The 21,601-nt window shown below is 54.1% G+C and overlaps 1 protein-coding gene across 2 annotated transcripts in view; it reads right to left on the bottom strand.

The window, feature by feature from the left end:
• Positions 1–8,266: 8,266 nt before the first annotated feature.
• LOC119952285 (lysophosphatidic acid receptor 4-like) overlaps positions 8,267–21,601 on the bottom strand; it is a 63,344-nt gene continuing 50,009 nt past the window's right edge. For both annotated transcript variants that reach the window (XM_038775908.1, XM_038775909.1), the window contains exon 2: positions 8,267–10,880. In XM_038775908.1, the coding sequence (XP_038631836.1) occupies positions 9,677–10,726 (1,050 nt within the window). In that variant the 5' untranslated portion in view covers positions 10,727–10,880 and the 3' untranslated portion in view covers positions 8,267–9,676. The remainder of the gene's footprint in view (positions 10,881–21,601) is intronic.

The following is a 21,601-nucleotide window of genomic DNA, read 5'->3' as shown; positions in this document are numbered from 1 at the left end:
ATTCGTTGTCGCAGTGTCTGCATGGTCTCGCCAATGTACCACGCTTCGGGACATCCTTTCCTGCAGCGTATGAGGTAGACTACATTGGTCGAGTCGCACGAGTATGCGCCGCGTACCTGGTGGGTGGTGTTTCCACGTGTAATGGTGGTGTCCATGTCGATGATCTGGCATGTCTTGCAGAGATTACCCTGGCAGGGTTTTGTGGTGTTGTGGTTGCTGTTCTGAAGGCTGGGTAATGTGCTGCAAACAATGGTTTGTTTGAGGTTGCGCGGTTGTTTGAAGGCCAGTAGTGGGGGTGTGGGGATGACCTTGGCAAGATGTCCATCCTCGCTGATGATGTGTTGGAGGCTGCGAAGAAGATGTCGTAGTTTCTCCGCCCCAGGAGACGCGACAACGCAAAATTGCTGAGCAAAAACTTATAGCTAAGTTCCGCACGCATGAATGCGGACTCAACCGGGATCTGGGATTCATGTCGCATTACATTCGGCCCCCACCAACAAGCCTGGACTTGCAGAGGCCTACCGACTGAACTGGCTTGGGACAATTCACACCTCTTTAACCTGGAGTTACCTCTCTCTCTGCATCTTTGATGATTTGATTGCCTGCAGGTGCTCGCATTCCGGGGCATCTCTGACTGTGTCTATATAAACATTTCTGGAACAAGCCTTTCCATTCACCTGAAGAAGGAGCCGTGCTCCGAAAGCTCGTGTTTGAAACAAACCTGTTGGACTTTAACCTGGTGTTGTAAGACTTCTTACTCTGATTGTCAACATTCTTGAGGGTTCTACCATTCACTGCATATTCCCTACCTGTATTAGACCTTCCAAAATGCATTAAGCTCTATCTGCCATCTCTCCGCCCAAGTCTCCAAATGATCTAAATCCTGCTGTATCCTCTGACAGTCCTCATCGCTATCCGCAATTCCACCAACCTTTGTGTCATCTGCAAACTTACTAATCAGACCAGTTACATTTCCCTCCAAATCATTTATATATACTACGAACAGCAAAGGTCCCAGCACTGATCCCTGTGGAACACCACTAGTCACAGCCCTCCAATTAGAGAAGCACCCTTCCATTGCTACTGTCTGCCTTCTATGACCTAGCAGTTCTGTATCCATCTTGCCAGCTCACCTCTGATCCCGTTTGACTTCACCTTTTGTACCAGTCTGCCATGAGGGATCTTCTCCATACTTGTCGAAGTCCATATGGACAACATCCACTGCCCTACCTGCATCAATCATTTTGTGATCCCCTCAAAAAACTCTATCGAGTTAGAGACACAACCTCCCCATCACAAAATCGTGCCTCTCGCTAATACGCCCACTTGCTTCCAAATGGGAGTAGATCCCGTCTCAAAGAATTCATTCCAGTAATTTTCCTACTACTGACGCAAGCTCACCGGCCTGTAGTTCCCTGGATTATCCTTGCTACCCTTCTTAAACAAAGGACCAACATTGGCTATTCTTTAGTCCTCTGGGACATCACCTGAAGACAGTGCGATCCAAAGATTTCTGTCAAGGCCTCAGCAATTTCCTCTCTAGCCTCCTTCAGTATTCTGGGGTAGATCCCATCAGGCCCTCGGGACTTATCCACCTTAATATTTTTCAAGACACCCAACACCTCTTCCTTTTGGATCTCAATGTGGCCCAGACTATCTACACACCCTTCTCCAGACACAACATCCACCAATTCCTCCTTTTTGGTGAATACTGATGCAAAGTAATCATTTAGTACCTCGCCCATTTCCTCTGGCTCCACACATAGGTTCCCTCCCCTGTCCTTCAGTGGGCCAACCCTTTCCTGGCTACCCTCTTGCTTTTTATATACGTGTAAAAAGCCTTGGGATTTTCCTTAACCCTATTTGCCAATTACTTTTCGTGACCCCTTTTAGCCCTCCTGACTCCTTGCTTAAGATCCTTCCTACTTTCCTTATATTCCACACAGGCTTCATCTGTTCCCAGCGGTCTAGCCCTGACAAATGCCTCATTTTCCTTCTTGACGAGGCCTACAATATCTTTCGTTATCCAAGGTTCCTGAAATTTGCCATATTTATCCTTCTTCCTCACAGGAACATGCCGGTCCTGAATTCCTTTCAACTGACATTTGAAAGCCTCCCACATGTCAGATGTTGATTTACCCTCAAACATCCGCCCCCAATCTAGGTTCTTCAGTTCCCGCCTAATATTGTTATAATTAGCCTTCCCCCAATTTAGCACATTCATCCTAGGACCATCCTTATCCTTGTCCACCAGCACTTTAAAATTTACTAAATTGTGGTCACTCTTCCCGAAATGCTCCCCTACTGAAACTTCTACCACCTGGCCGGGCTCATTCCCCAATACCAGGTTCAGTACAGCCTCTTCCCTAGTTGGACGATCTACATATTATTTTAAGAATCCCTCCTGGATGCTCCTCACAAACTCTGCGCCGTCCAAGCCCCTAGCACTAAGTTAAAATCTCCCATCACAACAACCCTGTTGCTTTTACTCCTTTCCAAAACGTGTCTCCCTATCTGCTCCTCTATCTCCTGCTGGCTGTTGGGAGGCCTGTAGTAAACCCCAACATTGTGACTACACCCTTCTTATTCCTGATCTCTACCCATATAGCCTCACTGCCCTCTGAGGTGTCCTCCCGTAGTACAGCTGTGATATTCTCCCTAAACAGTAGCGCAACTCCGCCACCCCTTTTACATCCCCCTCTATCCCACCTGAAACATCTAAATCCTGGAATGTTTAGCTGCCAATCCTGTCCTTCCCTCAACCAGGTCTCTGTAATGGCAACATCATAGTTCCAAGTACTAATTCAAGCTCTAAGTTCATCTGCCTTACCTGTTATTCTTCTTGCATTAAAACATTTGCACGTCAGGCCACCAGTCCCGCTGTTTTAAGCAACATCTCCCTGTCTGCTCTTCCTCAGACCAATACTGGCCCTATTCCCTAGTTCTCCCTCAATTTTTTCACCTACTGACCTATTGCTCCTTTAAACCCTCCCTTGTGACACCAGCAAACCTCGCGGCCAGGATATTTATGCCTCTCCAGTTTATCTGCAACCCGTCCTTCTTATACAGGTCACACCTGCCCCGGAAGAGCTCCCAGTGGTCCAGATAACTGAAACCCTCCCTCCTACACCAGCTGTTTAGCCAGGTGTTTAGCTGCTCTATCATCCTATTTCTAGCTTCATTGGCACGTGGCACATGGAGTAATCCCGAGATTACGACCCTAGAGGTCCTGTCTTTTAACTTTCTGCCTAGCTTCCTGAACTCCTGCTGCAGGACCTCATCCCCCTTCCTGCCTATGTCGTTAGTATCAATATGTACCACAACCTCTGCCTGTTTGCCCTTCCCCTTCAGGATGCCCGCTACCCGTTCTGAGAATCCTGGACCCTGGCACCAGGGAGACAACATACCATCCTGGAGTCTCTTTCACACCCACAGAAGCGCCTATCTGTGCCCCTGAGTCTCCGATGACTATTGCTCTGCTACACTTTGACCGTACCTGCTGAACATCAGAGCCAGCCGTGGTGCCACTGCTCCTGCTGCTGCTGTGTTCTCCTGATAGGCTATTCCCCCAACAACATCCAAAGGGGTATACCTGTTCGAGAGGGGGACAACCACAGAGGATTCCTGCACTGACTGCCTGCCCCTTCTGGTGGTCACCCATCTCTCTGCCACCTGCATGCTCCTAAGTGCATCCAACTGCTGCTCCAACCGAACAATGCGATCTGTGAGGAGACCCAGTTGGGTGCACTTTCTGCAGATGTAGCCATTCGGGATCTGGAAGCCTCCCGCACCTGCCACATCTCACAGTCAAAGCACTGCACCCCTCTGACTGACATTGCGTTAACTAATTAATAAATTAAATTTAAAATAAATTTTTTAAAAATCTAAAAGCTACTGTTAACTATATGTTTCCGAGCACTAGATTTCTACTATAAATGTAAATGTTAAATACAGTACTCTCCGATCTCTGGCTTGGATACCCCTCTAAATTGTGATTTAGTAATTGATTAATTATGTTTAATCAGTTTATCAATGTTTAATTTTTAAATTTAGTGCAGATTCCCCACCAGACAATCAGGTCACAGCTTTCCTGCAACGTCACTTTTCAGCTCCCCCCCCGCCACCCACCCCCCAGTCGGATCACTCAGAATAGCAGAATATCGATCACTTACCTGTTCCCAAGCTGCTCCCCGGCTCTCTCTCCCGGAAATTATTTATAAAAATAATTTGTATAGGTGGCTGGAAGAAGGATTCCTCCTGATGGTTTCGGATGAATAATGACTTTTTTTCCACTGATTCTTTAAAGCCCTACCCAATCCTCCTTTTCATTGAAGTTAAATGAATGGCTCATCAAGTGTAGCGTATATTCGTTACCATTTCAATAGTGGTTGCGCTACACCTAATCCAGGACTAAAGATATCCCAATAATGACCAGCCCTGGAACAAACTGTGTCTGGTGGCTTTGATCACTTGGCCCACATTATCAGTATATATTGTAGCTCGAGCTCAGTTTTGGTAACCTTCAAGATATCACTTTTTTTTTCAAATCTGAAGAACAGCTCAAATTCCCCGATTTAAAAAAAAGCAGCTCTTTGGACAGTGAATGAACGTTTGTTTATAACAGACTGAATAGGATGTTTACAGCGGGCATAATCCCTGAAGTGTCTCCAGCTTGTTCAGGGGATTCACAGCTGCTGTAGTTTCGTTGCCACGGTTGAAGATAGACTTACATCCTCCCACTGCTTTGTTTCAATTTAACATGGGCTTCACAGCAAATTTCCAGTCGCGCTTTGTTCTACAATAATCTTTCCGGTGGTTTCAATTGTAGTCGACAGCTGCCCAGAGGGATTATGGTGTGACACGACATATTGATCAGGGTCACTTACTTCAGCAATGTCTTACCTCAAGCCATGCCCAAGCTCAAAAAGCTGGGTTTTGTGGTTCTTGCTGTTATATCATTGTGACATTTTAAAATCTACATCAATAGTAATCTAGTGTATTTACATAGAATTTACAGTGCAGAAGGAGACCATTCGGCCCATCGAGTCTGCACCGGCCCTTGGAAAGAGCACCCCATTTAAGCCCACATCTCTACCCTATCCCTGTAGCCCATAGCCCATAACCCAGTAACTCCACCCAACCTTTTTCGACACTAAGGGCAATTTATCATGGCCAATCCACCTAACCTGCACATCTTTGGACTGTGGGAGGAAACTGGAGCACCTGGAGGAAACCCACGCAGACACGGGGAGAACGTGTCGACTCCGCACAGACAGTGACCCAAGCCGAGAATCGAACCTGGGGCCCTGGAGCTGTGAAGGAACTGTGCTAACCACTGCGCTACGGTGCTGCCCAGTGTAGAATGCACAAAAGAGAGAAAGTGCAGCCCATCCATTCCAACCCCACTGCTCCGTGCTCCCCCCACCCCTTCCCGCCACAGCAGTATAAATCTGACCCTATTCCAGTTCTCTCCAGCTATGACAAAGAGTCATCCAGACTCGGAACGTTAGTTTACTTCTCTCTCCACAGGTGCTGTCAGACCTACTGAGATTGTGCAGTATTTTTTGTTTTTGTTCCACCCATTCCACTCACCCACATCAACATTTCACTGAATTGTGACTTGCATGTGAAAAGTTCACAATCAAACAGCAACAGTTCACTCGCTTCCGCACACTGCTTGCATCACAGCAACATTAGCAGGATTGATCTGTCATTTAGTCAGTGACTGATCTCTCCTTATGGACCCTCTTATGGGCTGACCGACTCTCTTATGGACTGACCTGATTAACGCTGCACCCCTGTATGCTTCACCCAATGCGGGTATTTATGTAGTTACCTTGTGTTACCCTATTATATATTTTCTTTTATTTCCTTTTCATTGTACCTCGGTGCATGTGACAATAAACAAATCCAAATCCATCCAAATACAACTGCAGAAAGTGGAATTCCCGCCAATATAAATTTGCAGCCATTTTGTTTGTGTGCGGGTGAACGAGTTTATGAGTGGGATTGTCCAGCCCCTCTGAGGCGATTTCCCTCATGTCGGATGAGGCGAGCCATTGAAATCTCCGTGGTCTTCAGCGGTTCCGGAAGATCCTGCAGCGGGAGAGGCTGAAAGATCCGGCTCCATGTGTCTCTCTCTTTTCTCTTTAATCATTTGGACGACAGAAAGTCTATCCCGCTAAACATTAGAAATCGTTGAAGTTGTTGGGGGGGGGGGGGGGGGGGGGGGGGGGGGATGGTCAGTTGAAGATTTGAAAATTGAGATTTGGAAAATAGTCTGTCAGCGAAGGGTTACATAAACAAGGCCAGCTGATGGAGTTATAATACAGATCAGCTATGATCGAACTGAATAAGCTCAAGGGGCTGAATGGTCTGGATCCCATTCCTAAATCCCTAAATTGTTTTACTGGCGACAGCAGCTGCATTTTGAGAGGCTCCTCCTGAGGGACAGAACCCAGGGGTTGAGGCAGGCTTATGACTTGAAGCAAGAGGCAGGTGTGTTCCAAGCAGAGGAAGTTGTGAATTTTATCAGAACAAACTTATTTTCTGTTCTGTGCTGAGACTAAGGGGGTGGGTGGGAGGGCGAAATTGCGGCTACAGCCTGACCCAGCTGCAGTACAGCATCACATTAGCATCCAGATTATATCAATCGCTAACTCTGGGTCTAAATAAACACAAACTGTTCTTTTAGAGGACAGCTGCTCTTGCTCAACTAGACACTGAAACAATCTCCCATCTGTCCATTCTTACCCTACTGTTACTGATCTCAGAGAGCTCGATTAACGGTGTCTGGTAACATCCTATTTCCCTCATGAGTGCTTAGTTTCAATTTTATGCTTACCAGTTTCCAGAGTTGGGACAGTAAAAATGTACATCGATAGCAATCTAGTGCTGGATGCCCAAAAGCTAGCAAATGTATTACATTATGAAATAATACAATACTGCATTCATTCAGTCATCTGCCTAATGCCACTTAATCACGGAGACTCCATTGCAGGAACTGCACCTATCTCTTCACTGCCTCGCCAGCCTGCAAGGTTAACAGTGTATGCCTTGACCTTCAACCTCATTCCCAGCTTGTAATTTTACTCCAATTAGTCAAGTCTGTGTATCCATGACCAGAATGTCATCCAATCGTACACAGGCACATTTTGTCAATCAATTTCTTCCAAACGCGAGCCTCGCTTTTTTGTCTGTAAAATCCATTATGTAACCTAAGCACTGAAAAGGTCCATTAAGAAGTGTAAGGAAATGGGGCTATCCACAGTGAACCTGGGGCTATTATCCATAACAGCTCTATGTATAACCGCCATAGTCCCAATTGACCGTAGGCCGCTTTCCCCTTTGAGGGGGAAGCGCTGACTGGTGGTGATTTAACCTGAGGATCGCCACTCTTCAGGTGAGGGACAAGGTTGAGAAGGTTGAATAACCTCAGCTGGTAAGGGAATTGAACCCGCGCTGCTGGTCTTTACGATACAGCTCTTTGTACATGTGTAGTGATATGTTTGGAAGCAATTGGTACGGATTACGTAGCCAGATAGTAAATGCTCAAAATTAGTGACGAGATGATATAGATTACACTTGACACAAAATTTGCAAATACACTGAGCTCAGGCAGGCTGCAATCACTTAAATGCAAATTTATTTTCATTATTTTAAGTGCAGTCACACACAAACAAGTAAAGCAACATTTCATTTAAATAGTACAGCAGCTCTACTTCTGAACAGAATGACTTGTTACCAACACAGAATAGTGACTCTCAAGCTTCAGATTCTATATGTAATTCATTTGTAGTCTAGTCTTCTACATCCCATCAAAATAACTGTGGCCTTAAAGACTTAGAAATTCCTTTTGAACTTCTGCTATATTTTTCTCCTCAAGATTTTGAAGCCCTCTAGTTTCATTCCATCCTTGATATTTGTCAGCGAAGACAATGGGTGCGATCTAACGGAAATGTTTCTAAAAGTGTCATTTGTGGCGGGTTTAGCTGGGAGTTTACTGCCGGCTCTCTCGGTGAGTTCCCCACCGCTATCTAACCACACTTGGTCACTTTTTGGGGGCCCTGGAGAGTTTCTCGCTGCGATAGCCCACATTTAAGAATTATTTTCATCACTGGGGAGCTGAACTCTCTGATCAGGCTGGCTCCTCTATTCGGCCACTATTTTTGAAAGGGTGCCCTAATCTCCAAGTGGGCTTGAGGGTCACCCCACATACAAACAATGTTACCCCCCCCCCCCCCCCCCCCCTTCCCATACACACCGATATGGGCACTACCTCACACACCCCGAAGTGAGGACACCTCGCTAAGGCGTAGCTGAGGGCCCCCCTTTTCAGGCCTTCCCCCGCCACCCTCTCCCCATTCCAGGACTCCCTCTTTTCACCCCTACCTTCCAGAGACCCCTTCATACCCACTCTGCACCCCCAACCCTCTTTTCAGGGCATGACCTCCTCAAGTCCTGACCCATGGCCATGCCAACCGGGGTGGCAGTGCCAAGGTGGCATTTCCAAAGTGCCCGTGTGCATGGGGGAGGGCCAGGGGGCCACCCTGCCCTGTCCCTGACCACCCAGGGGCTGCCAATGGCCTGGTAGACTTCCCAGATATCGCTCCATCTGCTCCACATTTGTGTGGACCAGTACTGAACGGCACTTGGCTGGGGGCGCCCTGGGGGGGCCGCTAGTTGACGGGAGCCCGAAAGATCCCGGGTGAGTACTCCTAAGCTGGTTTTAAACCTACTTAGGCATGCAAGGCTTGGAGACGCCTCGTGATGTCTGGGTAGATCTCGTCAGGCGTACTGGCTGTGGGGAAGCCCGAAGGAGGCCTTTCCTGGTACCTCCTGGCTGTGTTGCGCTCCACTTGGGTGCAATACGGCCGGTAGATCGCACGCAATGTGTCAAAAGTGTGGTGGCCAATGCTCAAAAGTCCTTCTTTGAATATTAACATGGTTCATGTCAGGGGCACATCGGTGCAGATGGAGGTTACTGCTGATTTTAAAGTACTAATTAATTGAAAAACTTGGTAAAGTATTTGAGTTAGCAACTAGATGCCAGAACTGCGAAAGCCAAAATTGGCACAGTTTACAATAAGGGGCTGGTTTAGCACAGGGCTAAAGAGCTGGCTTTATAAGCAGACCAAGGCAAGCCAGCAGCACGGTTCAATTCCCGTAGCAGCCTCTCCAAACAGGCGCTGGAATGTGGCGACTAGCGGCTTTTCACAGTAACTTAATTTGAAGCCTCCTTACAATAAGCGATTTTCATTTCATTTCATTCTTTTTAACTAAATGACGCAACGGATGCCTAGTTCATTGACATAAAAAAAAGCAATACGGCGTACAGTTAGAGATTACACATCATCGGTTTTAACTGACATTTCAGAATTAATAAAGGGAATTTCTCATTATGGCCATGAAAGCTTGTAAGTGAACCATACTAGTGGCAAGTGTGTCTGCTCGACGTACAGTAGTGCAAAACCCTGCTACTGGAGAATCATTGCAATCAGTGGCTGTTTTGGTTCTAGCAAGGTACTGCATTCTATTCAGCGTGTGGCAACATACGTCATCTCCAGCAGTTCCCTTCTGAAATCCTGGAGCATTACCTCGCAGAGCATACATTGTTGAGCAGGTGTGGTCTTCAAAAGTCCTGAAGCCCATCTTTCTCTCACTCAGGTACGCAAGCTTAAAACTGAGATTCCAATTGAATATTGGCTCCGTTCCGATTGCCAGAACCCACTGCTCCCTCCGCCGTTGGCTCCCCCTTGACCGTTAGGGGTGTTTCGCTTTTAAAAATGGAATCAAGCTTGTTGCGGGGCCTGATGTTGAAATACTTCTGAAAGTACTCTGACGTAAAGTAATAAACAAAGGGGTCGAGGCAGCAATTTGTGGTGGCCAGGCATAAAGTGATCGGGTACATGATCTTGGCCAACCTCTCCAAGGGGCAATTTGCAATTGCCTGCGAGCGCACAAGGGCATAGATAAATAGGATGGAGTTGTAGGGCACAAAACATATTATGAAAATGGACAAGTGCACAATGATCATCTTGAGCACCCTTTCTTTGTTGGCTCCAATTGGAGACAACGTCTCTGGTTTTCTCAGCGTCCTCAGCACCAACGAGGAGCAGGTCAGGTTCAACAGCAAGGGGATAAGAAATCCAACTATTTCGATGAATATGGTGATCTTGGACAGGTAGGTTTTCCAGGTGTCTTTGGAGAAGCCTTCAAAGCACGTCGTGCTGGAGTTATCCCCTCTGTTGTTGGTGGTGGAGAACAGAGATGCAGAGATTCCCCCACTGAGAACCAGGAGCCACACCCCAGCGCAGATTATGCTGGTGTTTCGCCTTGTCCTGATGGTCCGAGATCTGAACGGGTAAACTATGGCCAGGAATCGGTCGACACTGATGCAGGTGAGAAACAGCATGCTCCCGTATATGTTCGTGAGGAACGCCGTCCCAGAAACCTTGCACAGCCCGTCGCCAAATGGCCAGTGCCTGTTGATGTTGTAAAAAATCTTGAAGGGCAGCGTGAAGACGAAGAGGAGGTCAGATACGGCGAGATTCGTCATAAATATCGTCGTTTCGTTCCGCATCTTCATTCTGCAGCTGAAGAAGTACAGGGAGATACAGTTAGTCAGCAATCCGAGAATGAACACAATGCTGTACACAGAGCCGTACAGGGTGTACTTGAATGAATCATTGGTGAAGCACGTAGGGTTCTGGCTGTCGTTCCCCATGCCTCGTTGGTGTGCGTGTTGTACAGGAGCAGGTGAGAGTTGGGAAACAGTCGATTTCAGCACACAATGAATTGTGGCAGGAGTCACGTCCAAGGTTTCCTGATATGCTGTTGCCTTTGCACCATAGTTTACAGTCTGTACCGCTGATCTATGCCTGCAGAGAGAAAACAAAACATAAACAACATGAGAAAATGGAGGTTGCCGCTCCTTTTAAAAAGCATTGCATTTCCCCAGCATTAAACAGCATAATTTCTGTTCTTCCCCGAAAAACTGCTGTACAAGCTCCTGTAAAAAAATAAACAGTACAAAGGAAATTGCCGTGAGTATTAACTTCCTTTTTTAGCTCCACAGTTCTACTGTTGTGTCATATTTTTTGAAAAATTCATTTAAGGGATGTGGGCGTCACCGATTAAGCTAGCATTTATTGCCCGTCCCTAGTTGCCCTTCAGAAGGTGGTGGTGAGTTGCCTTCTTCAACCGCTGCAGTCCAAAGTGTAGGTACACCCACTGTGCTGTTAGGGAAGGAGTTCCAGGATACAAGGCTGTACAACACTTCCTGAGGAAATGATGTCTCATTTGTTCGACAGTCGGAGTTGTTTTTTGCCAAATGGTTACATGTTTCAAAATCAGCTTTATATTATTACTAATACAGCTCATAGCAGCTGGCTCCATTTAATCCAGTCACTTGATTTGAATTATCTGCTGCTTCCTTTGGACACTTTGCTGTGCTGCTGGTATTTCATTTGAATGATTCAATAGCAGGATTTTTTTTCTCCAAAGTGCAGTAGGCGATTAACATTAAGAGCTTTCCAAGAGAAGGAATGCATCAGGAATGGCTTCTCCTGCGCTGTCACTGTATCTTTGGCAGAAGCCACAGCAGCTCAGCAGGTCAAACCCAAAGGAAATTCCTGGTGTAGTACTGTATTTAAACAAGAAGGGAAGAACTTGATTTAACCTATAGATAGATTTACACACTATATTTAATAATGCTGAGAAGCCAAGCAGTTTAGGGATTCTGGCTTTCTCCAAAGCGAGAAAATAATTGCATTTATATAGTGTCCTTCATAGACTTTGCATAATCCAGAACACTTTATGAACAACAAACTTTTGAAGTTAAGACAGTCACTGTTGTAACGTACCAAAACTAGTTACACTTAAAAATGGAAAATTGTCATATTTAATACTAGCAGAGTTCTGCAAAACATTTTCTATCAAATTAGTATCTTTATTGTAACAATAAATACAAGGGACGCGATTGTCCGATAATGAGGCAGAGCGTCTGCGCTGTCGTGAAAGCCGTCGCGTTTCACGACGATGCAAAACGGCCTCGGGCACGATCAATTCAGGCCCCGATAAAGGGCCCGTGAGAAACGTGGCGCCAGAGCGGCGTCATCATCGCACGACGACCGGATGATGCCATGCCGTGTAATTTAAAGTGGGTGATGCGCGCTCAGAGGACCCGACCGATGGAGATGGTTGAGCCCCGCCGTGCCGCTCCCAGGTTCAGGGACAGTGATCTGAACACGATGCTGGACGTCGTGGAAAGCGCAGGGCCATCTTATGCCCAAGACGTGGGTACCGGCAACCAGCTAGCACTGTGAAGCGCGGTTGGCGTGAGGTGGGCACCGCAGTAAGTACTGTGGGGCACACCCCCCGGTCTGGAGAACAGTGCCGCAAGTAGGTCCACGACCTCACGAGGGCTGCCAGGGTAAGTACCCCGAGGTTTCCCCCCCCCCCCCAACGTCCCCCATCACGTATCATAGCCCCCCCTCTGCCCACGCAGGGGGCTGGGGGAGGGGCGGGGGGGGGGATACCACATTGTAACCGACCCACATGGGCAACACCCCCCCCCCCCGAGAGCTGCCATGGCGTGGTGCCAAGGTCCCCCCCCACCCAGTAATAATGGTGACAACATCCGCACGTCTTGATGGTGACTGCCTAACTCTGATGCTTTCTCCCCCCCGCCCCCCCAACCCCGCAGGACAAGACTGCGCACAACCTTTGTGAGCACTCAAGAACCGATGGGGGATCACCTGTGCTGCTCCCCCTCACCGTCCATGGGCAGAGGCTCTGGACCTCGCTGGGGGAGCCGCACCCGGGAGGTAGCGCCATGTCATGCCAGGTCAGAGGCGCAAGAACAAGTGAGACAACCGTGCCTAGCTACACCTCCTCAGCCCGTCACCTCCTCCCACCCCCCCCTCACTGCACCCTCTACCACTGCCCTAAGCCCCCCCCCGTTTCAACCCACCCCGTGAAACATATCCCCCCACCCCCTAACCCGCCCAGACACTGCACCCACTCACAATGCCCTCCCCACCCCCTAACCCCCCCCGACACTGCACCCACTCAAAATGCCCCCACCCCCTAACCCCCCGACACTGCACCCACTCAAAATGCCCCCACCCCCTAACCCCCCCGACACTGCACCCACTCACAATGCCCTCCACCCCCTAACCCCCCCGACACTACACCCACTCACAATGCCCCCCACCCCCTAACCCCCCCCGACACTACACCCACTCACAATGCCCCCCCACCCCCTAACCAACCCCGACACTGCACCCACTGACAATGCCCCCCCCGCCCCCTAACCCCCCCGACACTACACCCACTCAGAATGCCCCCCATCCCCTAACCACCCCCGACACTGCACCCACTGACAATGCCCCCCCGCCCCCTAACCCCCCCGACACTGCACCCACTCACAATGCCCCCTCCCCCAACCCACTCCCGATACTGCACCCACTCACAATGCCCCCCCACCCCCTAACCCCCCCCGACACTGCACCCACTCAAAATTCCCCCACCCCTTAACCTCCTCGACACTGCACCCACTCTCAATGCCCCCTACCCCCAACCCACCCCCGATACTGCACCCACTCACAATGCCCGATAACCCCTAACCCCCCCGACACTGCACCCACTCACAATGCCCCCCCACTCCCTACCCCCCGACACTGCACCCACTCACAATGCCCCCACCCCCAACCCCCCCGACACTACACCCACTCACAATGCCCCCCCACCCCCTAACCAACCCCGACACTGCACCCACTCACAATGCCCCCTACGCCCAACCCACCCCCGATACTGCACCCACTCACAATGCCCTCCACCCCCTAACCCCCCGACACTGCACCCACTCACAATTCCCCCCCATCCCCTAACCCCCCCGACACTGCACCCACTCACAATGCCCCCCACCCCCTAACCCCCCCGACACTGCACCCACTCACAATGCCCCCCCACCCCCTCACCCCCTCGACACTGCACCCACTCACAATGCCCCCACCCCCTAACCCCCCCGACACTACACCCACTCACAATGCCCCCCACCCCCTCACCCCCCCGACACTGCACCCACTCACAATGCCCCCACCCCCTAACCCCCCCGACACTACACCCACTCACAATGCCCCCCCACCCCCTAACCAACCCCGACACTGCACCCACTGACAATGCCCCCCCCCGCCCCCTAACCCCCCCGACACTACACCCACTCACAATGCCCCCCATCCCTAACCACCCCCGACACTGCACCCACTGACAATGCCCCCCCGCCCCCTAACCCCCCCGACACTGCACCCACTCACAATGCCTCCTACCCCCAACCCAACCCCGATACTGCACCCACTCACAATGCCCCCCACCCCCTAACCCCCCGACACTGCACCCACTCACAATGCCCCCCACCCCCCTAACCCCCCCCGACACTGCACCCACTCACAATGCCCCCCACCCCCTAACCCCCCGTCACTACACCCACTGACAATGCCCCCCACCCCCTAACCCCCCGACACTGCACCCACTCACAGTGCCCCCCCACCCCCTAACCCCCCCGACACTGCACCCCCCAACAATGCCCCCCCACCCCCAACCCCCCCGACACTGCACCCACTCACAATGCCCCCACCCCCTCACCCCCTCGACACTGCACCCACTCACAGTGCCCCCCACCCCCTAACCCACCCCCGATACTGCCCCCACTCACAATGCCCCCCACCCCCTAACCCCCCCGATACTGCACCCACTCACAATGCCCTCCACCCCCTAACCCCCCCGACACTGCACCCACTCACAATGCCCCCCCCCCCCCCTAACCCCCCCCGACACTGCACCCCCGGTCAATGCCCCCACCCCCTAACCCCCGACACTGCACCCACTGACAATGCCCCCCCACCCCTAACCCCCCCGACACTGCACCCACTGACAATGCCCCCCACCCCCTAACCCCCCCGACACTGCACCCACTCACAATGCCCTCCACCCCCTAACCCCCGACACTGCACCCACTCACAATGCCCCATCCCCTAATCCCCCCGACACTGCACCCACTCACAATGCCCTCCACCCCCTAACCCCCGACACTATACCCACTCACAATGCCCCCCACCCCCTAAACCCCCCGACACTGCACCCCCCGACAATGCCCCCACCCCCTAACCCCCTCGACACTGCACCCACTCACAATGCCCTCCACCCCCTAACCCCCTGACACTGCACCCACTCACAATGCCCCCCCCACCCCCTAACCCCCCCGCACTGCACCCACTCACAATGTCGCCTCACCCCCTAACCCCCCCCGACACTGCACCCACTCACAATGCCCTCCACCCCTAACCACCCCCGACACTGCACCCACTGACAATGCCCCCCATCCCCTAACCACCCCCGACACTGCACCCACTCACAATGCCCCCCACCCCCTAACCCCCCTCGACACTGCACCCACTGACAATGTCCCCCACTACCTAACCACGCCCGACACTGCACCCACTCACAGTGCCCCCACCCCCTAACCCCCCCGACACTGCACCCACTCACAATGCCCCCCACCCCCTAACCCCCCCGACACTGCACCCACTCACAATGCCCCCCACCGCCTAACCCCCCGACACTGCACCCAGACAATGCCCCCCACCCCCTAACCCCCCGACACTGCACCCACTCACAATGCCCCCCCCCCCTAACCCCCCGACACTGCACCCCTCACAATGCCCCCCCACCCCTAACCCCCCGACACTGCACCCACTACAATGCCCCCCACCCCAACCCCCCGACACTGCACCCACTCACAATGCCCCCCACCCCTAACCCCCCGACACTGCCCCCACTCACAATGCCCCCCACCCCCTAACCCCCCCGACACTGCACCCACTCACAATGCCCCCCAACCCCCCCGACACTGCACCCACTCACAATGCCCTCCACCCCCTAACCCCCCCGACACTGCACCCACTCACAATGCCCCCCCCTAACCCCCCGACACTGCACCCACTCACAATGCCCCCCCACCCCCTAACCCCCCCGACACTGTACCCACTCACAATGCCCCCCACCTCCTAACCCCCCGATACTGCACCCACTCACAATGCCCCCCCACCCCCTAACCCCCCCGACACTGCACCCACTCACAATGCCCCCACCTCCTAACCCCCCGACACTGCACCCACTCACAATGCCCCCCCACCCCCTAACCCCCCCGACACTGCACCCACTCACAATGCCCCCCCACCCCCTAACCCCCCCGACACTGCACCCACTGACAATGCCACCCACTCGCTAACCACCCCCGACACTGCACCCACTCACAATGCCCCCACCCCCTAACCCCCCCCGACACTGCACCCACTGACAATGCCCCCCCACTCCCTAACCACCCCCTGACACTTCACCCACTCACAATGCCCCTAACCCCCCCGACACTGCACCCACTCACAATGCCCCCACACCTCCTAACCCCCCCGACACTGCACCCACTCACAGTGCCCCCCCACTCCCTAACCCCCCTCGACACTGCACCCACTGACAATGTCCCCCATCCCCTAACCACCCTCGACACTGCACCCACTCACAATGCCCCCCCCACCCCCTAACCCCCCCGACACTGCACCCACTCACAATGCCCCCACTCCCTAACCCCCCCCCCGACACTGCACCCACTCACAATGCCCTCCACCCCCTAACCCCCCCAACACTGCACCCACTCACAATGCCCCCCACCCCCTAACCAACCCCGACACTGCACCCACTCACAATGCTCCCCCCGCCCCCTAACCCCCCCGACACTACACCCACTCACAATGCCCCCACCCCCTAACCCCCCCCGACACTTCACCCACTCACAATGCCCCCACCCCCTAACACCCCCCGACACTTCACCCACTCACAATGCCCCCCACCCCCGACACTGCACCCATTCACAATGCCCCCCCACTCCCTAACCACCCCCTGACACTGCACCCACTCACAATGCCCCCCACCCCCTAACCCCCTCGACACTACATCCACTGACAATGCCCCCCCACTCCCTAACCACCCCCTGACACTTCACCCACTCACAATGCCCCCCACCCCCTAACCCCCCCCCCCGACACTTCACCCACTCACAATGCCCTCCGCCCCCTAACCCCCCCCGACACTGCACCCACTCACAATGCTCCCCCCAACTCCCACACCCAACTCCCGGTGTCTAACGATACATACCTCATTGTCGTCAGTAGGGCCAGGAGCTGATCGTCCAGGGACGTCGCGGAGAAGTCCCGCCATCCAGATGCAAGCACATCCGCCCCCACGGACGCACGGCAGTGGGGGCAAGGAAGACTGACAGGAGGGCTCTCCCTTGAGGCCGTGTCACTGGACGGGGACGCACAGAGGACGGACAGACATGACAGAGACGAAGAGATGACGGACATTGAGGACACTGATGGCCGTGAGTCGGACGAGGAGAGGGCTGCAAGCCGTGACAGTGACGGAGAGAGGACTAGGACTATGGACAGTGACACACAGAGGACGGCCAGACAGTCGACGCTCATACCGGACACGGCACCTAATGTGGGCCACGGACTAATAACACCAGTCCCAGATTGACCCAGGAGCCCCCAGACCTGGGGACAGATGATGAGCTTGAGTTTGCGACACTGCTGTCACCAACAATGTCCACCATCCCAGATACACTCACCTCGGTTGGGCACATAAGTGATGAGGCTTCGGGCTCACTTACTGGTGCGCACCACACAGCCGTTCCGGTACAGCAGGTGGAGGTAGGAGCAGCAGAGGGGCTGGACGGTCGGAGGGCAGCCCAGGCCCAGCACACAGCTGCCACCCAGACAGTTCCCGGGTTCCTGGACTTACTAGATCCACCTACAGACCAGATGCATTTGGAAACCCTGGGAGTGGACAACGGGATGACGGCCGTCTTCCAGAAAATGCAGACGTGGTTGGAGGAGTCCATCCGCGTCCAGGAGCAGGGACTGGTGCCGGTCATGGCTACCACCCAGGCCGACACCGCACGGGTGGCGTCCGCAGTGGAGGCAATGGGGGTAGCGGTATCGGCCATGGGTCAGGTTCTGCAAGGCGTGGGGCTTGATGTGCACACGTCATCCATGGCCCAAGACAGGGCTGCCCTCTCACAGGCAGCCATGTGCCAGAGCAACTGGACATTGCCACCGTGCTCCGGGGTCTTGTCCAGTCTCAGAAGGCCATCGCTGAGAGCATCGGCGGCCTTGGCCACGTGCTGGGTGGTGTCACAGAATCCCAGCGGGAGGTTGCGCAAATCCTCACAGCGATTGCGCACTCCCTGAGGTCCATTGCTGGGAACGTTCAGACTCTGGTCGATTCCACAGCGGGCCTCTAGGACTGGCAGCGCCAGGTGTTGGTGGTGCCACGGCGCATGTCTCCGCGGGCACCACTGTCCCATAGTGAGGCCCGGGGCCCACCAGGCTCCCGAGGGAGGAGGAGGTTCTGGTGGCCGTCCCGGTGACTCCAGCAAGGGAGGTCCCGGAACACTCGGACTCCCCCCGTTCCGTGCCTGGTGCATCGGGTGGGCAGCGGGCAGAGCAGGGTGGCACCACGCTATCCAGCATGCCCGCCGAGCAACCTGGCCCATCCAAGCCGGGTCACCCCAGGAAACGCCGCCGAAGTGGACCAACATCGCAGGGCAGGAGTCTCAGCAGTCCGCCTCCACTCCTGCTGTACCATCTGGGGAAACACCAAGATGTAGTGGTAGGGTCCGTAAGGCCAAGAAGTTAGCCGCCTAGTAACTTGGCCCGGGTGCAGGGCACAGCTTAGTTGTAGGGGCTAGGGCACTTGTATTTGAATGTCACACTTAAATTCACTGTAACACCAAACCTAGGTGCCTCAGTGCTATGTCCGGTGCCTGAGGGGTCGTGAGGGGGACCGAGTGACGCTGAGGGTCGCAGTTCCGTACAACGGTGAGGCCGGGTGTGTGTTCTCCCCCCACCCCACCCCCAGCACCCTACCGCCTTCTGCACACCGACACCCATGGCCTACATGGCCATGTGGTGGGTTGTCCGTGACACATACAGGGACCACCGAGGTGGAGGGTGTAGCTGTGGCCATGAGTCAGACATTGTCTAGCGATCCGGAGCTCACAGCTCATCACAAAGCGGGTTGGCATCATTCAACATGGCACTGATCACACCCGCTGACACAAGCAACCGTGTTAAAACATTCCCGATGTGCTGCAGGTGTAAGGTGCTGTGAAAGTGGTGGTGTGGGCGGTAGGGTTGTGCGATGGTGCGAGAAGTGGAGGGTGCTGGGTGGTGCGGTTGTGCGCAATCCATGGTGCAAGTGCCTTGCTCAGCGTTGCCCTCCCCCTAGTTTATGAAACGTGCGGCGATCAAAGCGTCACGTGCTCGCTCTCCTCGCCGGTGTCGTCGGGCAGCGTCCTGGCCATATCCCACCCCCAGGTCGTGTCCCCCATCCTCCTCCTCCTCCCCATGTTCAGAGGCGTCGCCCTCATCGGCCTCCACCTGTGCATCCTCCTCCAGGACCTCGCCCCTCTGCTGGGCAATTTTGTGCAAGACGCAGCAAACCACAACTATGCGCCCTGCCCTGTCGGGGTGGTACTGCAGGGCCCCTCCAGAGCGGTCCAGGCACTGAAACCTCATCTTCAGGAGGACATAGCATCTCTCCACAACGCCCCTGCAAGTCTGCATGGGCCTCATTATAGCGGGTCTCCGCGTTGGACTGTGGCCTCCGTATAGGCGTCATCAGCCACGACCGCAACGGGTAACCCCTGTCGCCCAGCAACCAGCCCCTCAGCCGGGGGGGGGGGGGGGTGTCCCTCGAAAATAGCGGGGATGAACTAATGAGCGAGTATGAAGGCATCATGTACGCTGCCAGGATATTGGGCGCACACGTGCATAATCTTCATGCGATGGTCGCAGACAACCTGAATGTTCATAGAATAGTTGCCCTTTCCGTTCAGGAAAACGTCCCTGTCGTCTGAGGGTGGACGCATGCCGACGTGCACCCCATCAATCACCCCCTGGACCATCGGCATCCTGGCCACGGAGGCGAATCCCTCTGCCCGGTCAGCCTGGTGTGCGCGGTCCTCTTAAAAATTAATGTATCTCTCCACGATGTCATATAGGGCGTCGGTGAAGGCCCAGATGCACCGGTGCACTGATGCCTGCGAGATTCCAGAGAGGTCCCCACTCGACGCCTGGAAGTATCTCGTTGCAAAGAAATTAAGGGCAACTGTCACCTTGACGGCCACCGGGATAGTATGTCCTCACCCCGTTCCACGTGGTGCCAGGTGTGCCACGAGATGGCACATATGTGCCACGGTCTCCCGACTCAATCGGAGTCTCCTCCTGCATGCCGCATTCGGAAGCTCCTGGAATGACATGCGGTCGCGATACACTCGAGGCCGCATGGGGCGTCTCCGGCGCCTTGGCACAACCACCTGCTCTTGCTCCTCCTCCTGTGCCCCATCAGGATCCAAATCAGCGTCCTCCGCATGCCTGACGATGTGGTGGTCATTGTCACCCTCCGCCTCCTCATGCGCCTGTCGGGTGGGAGGGCCTGCGGCTTGAGCGGCTGGCACGGGGCCATCTGCAGCCAGTCCCTCTGTTGCAGCCGCTGCTGCAGCAGCTGCTCTGAGCCGCCTTTGGCGGCGGCGAAGAATGGCTACCTGCAGGCCAGCCACTCCCGCCACGGCAGCAAACATTGCTGGATGGTGCATCAACATAATGACCTCCACGAATGGGGGGTGGGGGGGTGGGGGGGGAGAGAGAGAGAGAGAGAGACGACGATAACATGTTCAACGATGGCGCTTTGACACCTCGACAGCCAGGGCCCATGGGATACATGGGTGCCCCGGCTGCCCCGGCTGCCCTGTACCACTGCAGACACACATGGAACCTTCGCCCTGCCCACAGTCTCCGTCCACCGCGCACTTAACCCCGTCCCTCCTCATTGAGGCGTCACTTGCCTCGGCTCATCAGTGTGACCTGCACTTGGAAGTGTGTCTCCGCCACCGTCCTGCCATGGAAGGCCGGCTGGCATGTCGCTCCCGCAGGTAGCCGTGCCCGTCCTTACCTCCCCCTCCCCAACAGCAAGGCGGCAACATTTCCTCCACGCCCTCCTCCTACCTCCACACCCTCCTCCTACCTTCACACCCTCCTCCTACCTTCACCCCCTCCTCCTACCTCCATCCCCTCCTCCCTCCACCTCCCTCCACCTCCCTCCACCCACTCCTCCTCCACCTCCCTCCACCCCCTCCTCCTCCTCCTCCTCCTCCTCCCTCCACCCCCTCCTCCTACCTCCACCCCCTCCTCCTACCTCCACCCCCTCCTCCTACCTCCACCCCCTCCCTCCACCCCCTCCCTCCACCCCCTCCTCCTCCCTCCACCCCCTCCTCCCCCTTCTCCTCCCTCCACCCCCCCCTCCCCCCTCCTACCTCCACCCCCTCCTCCTACCTCCATCCCCATCTACCTCCACCCCCTCCTCCTACCTCCATCCCCATCTCCTACCTCCACCCCTCCTCCTCCCTCCACCCCCTCCTCCTCCCTCCACCCCCTCCTCCTCCCTCCACCCCTCCTCCTCCCTCCACCCCTCCTCCTCCTCC

This window comes from Scyliorhinus canicula, chromosome 17 (genome assembly GCF_902713615.1).
Source record: "Scyliorhinus canicula chromosome 17, sScyCan1.1, whole genome shotgun sequence".
NCBI classification, from domain to species: domain Eukaryota; kingdom Metazoa; phylum Chordata; class Chondrichthyes; order Carcharhiniformes; family Scyliorhinidae; genus Scyliorhinus; species Scyliorhinus canicula.
This window is presented reverse-complemented; position numbering and strand designations above follow the sequence as displayed.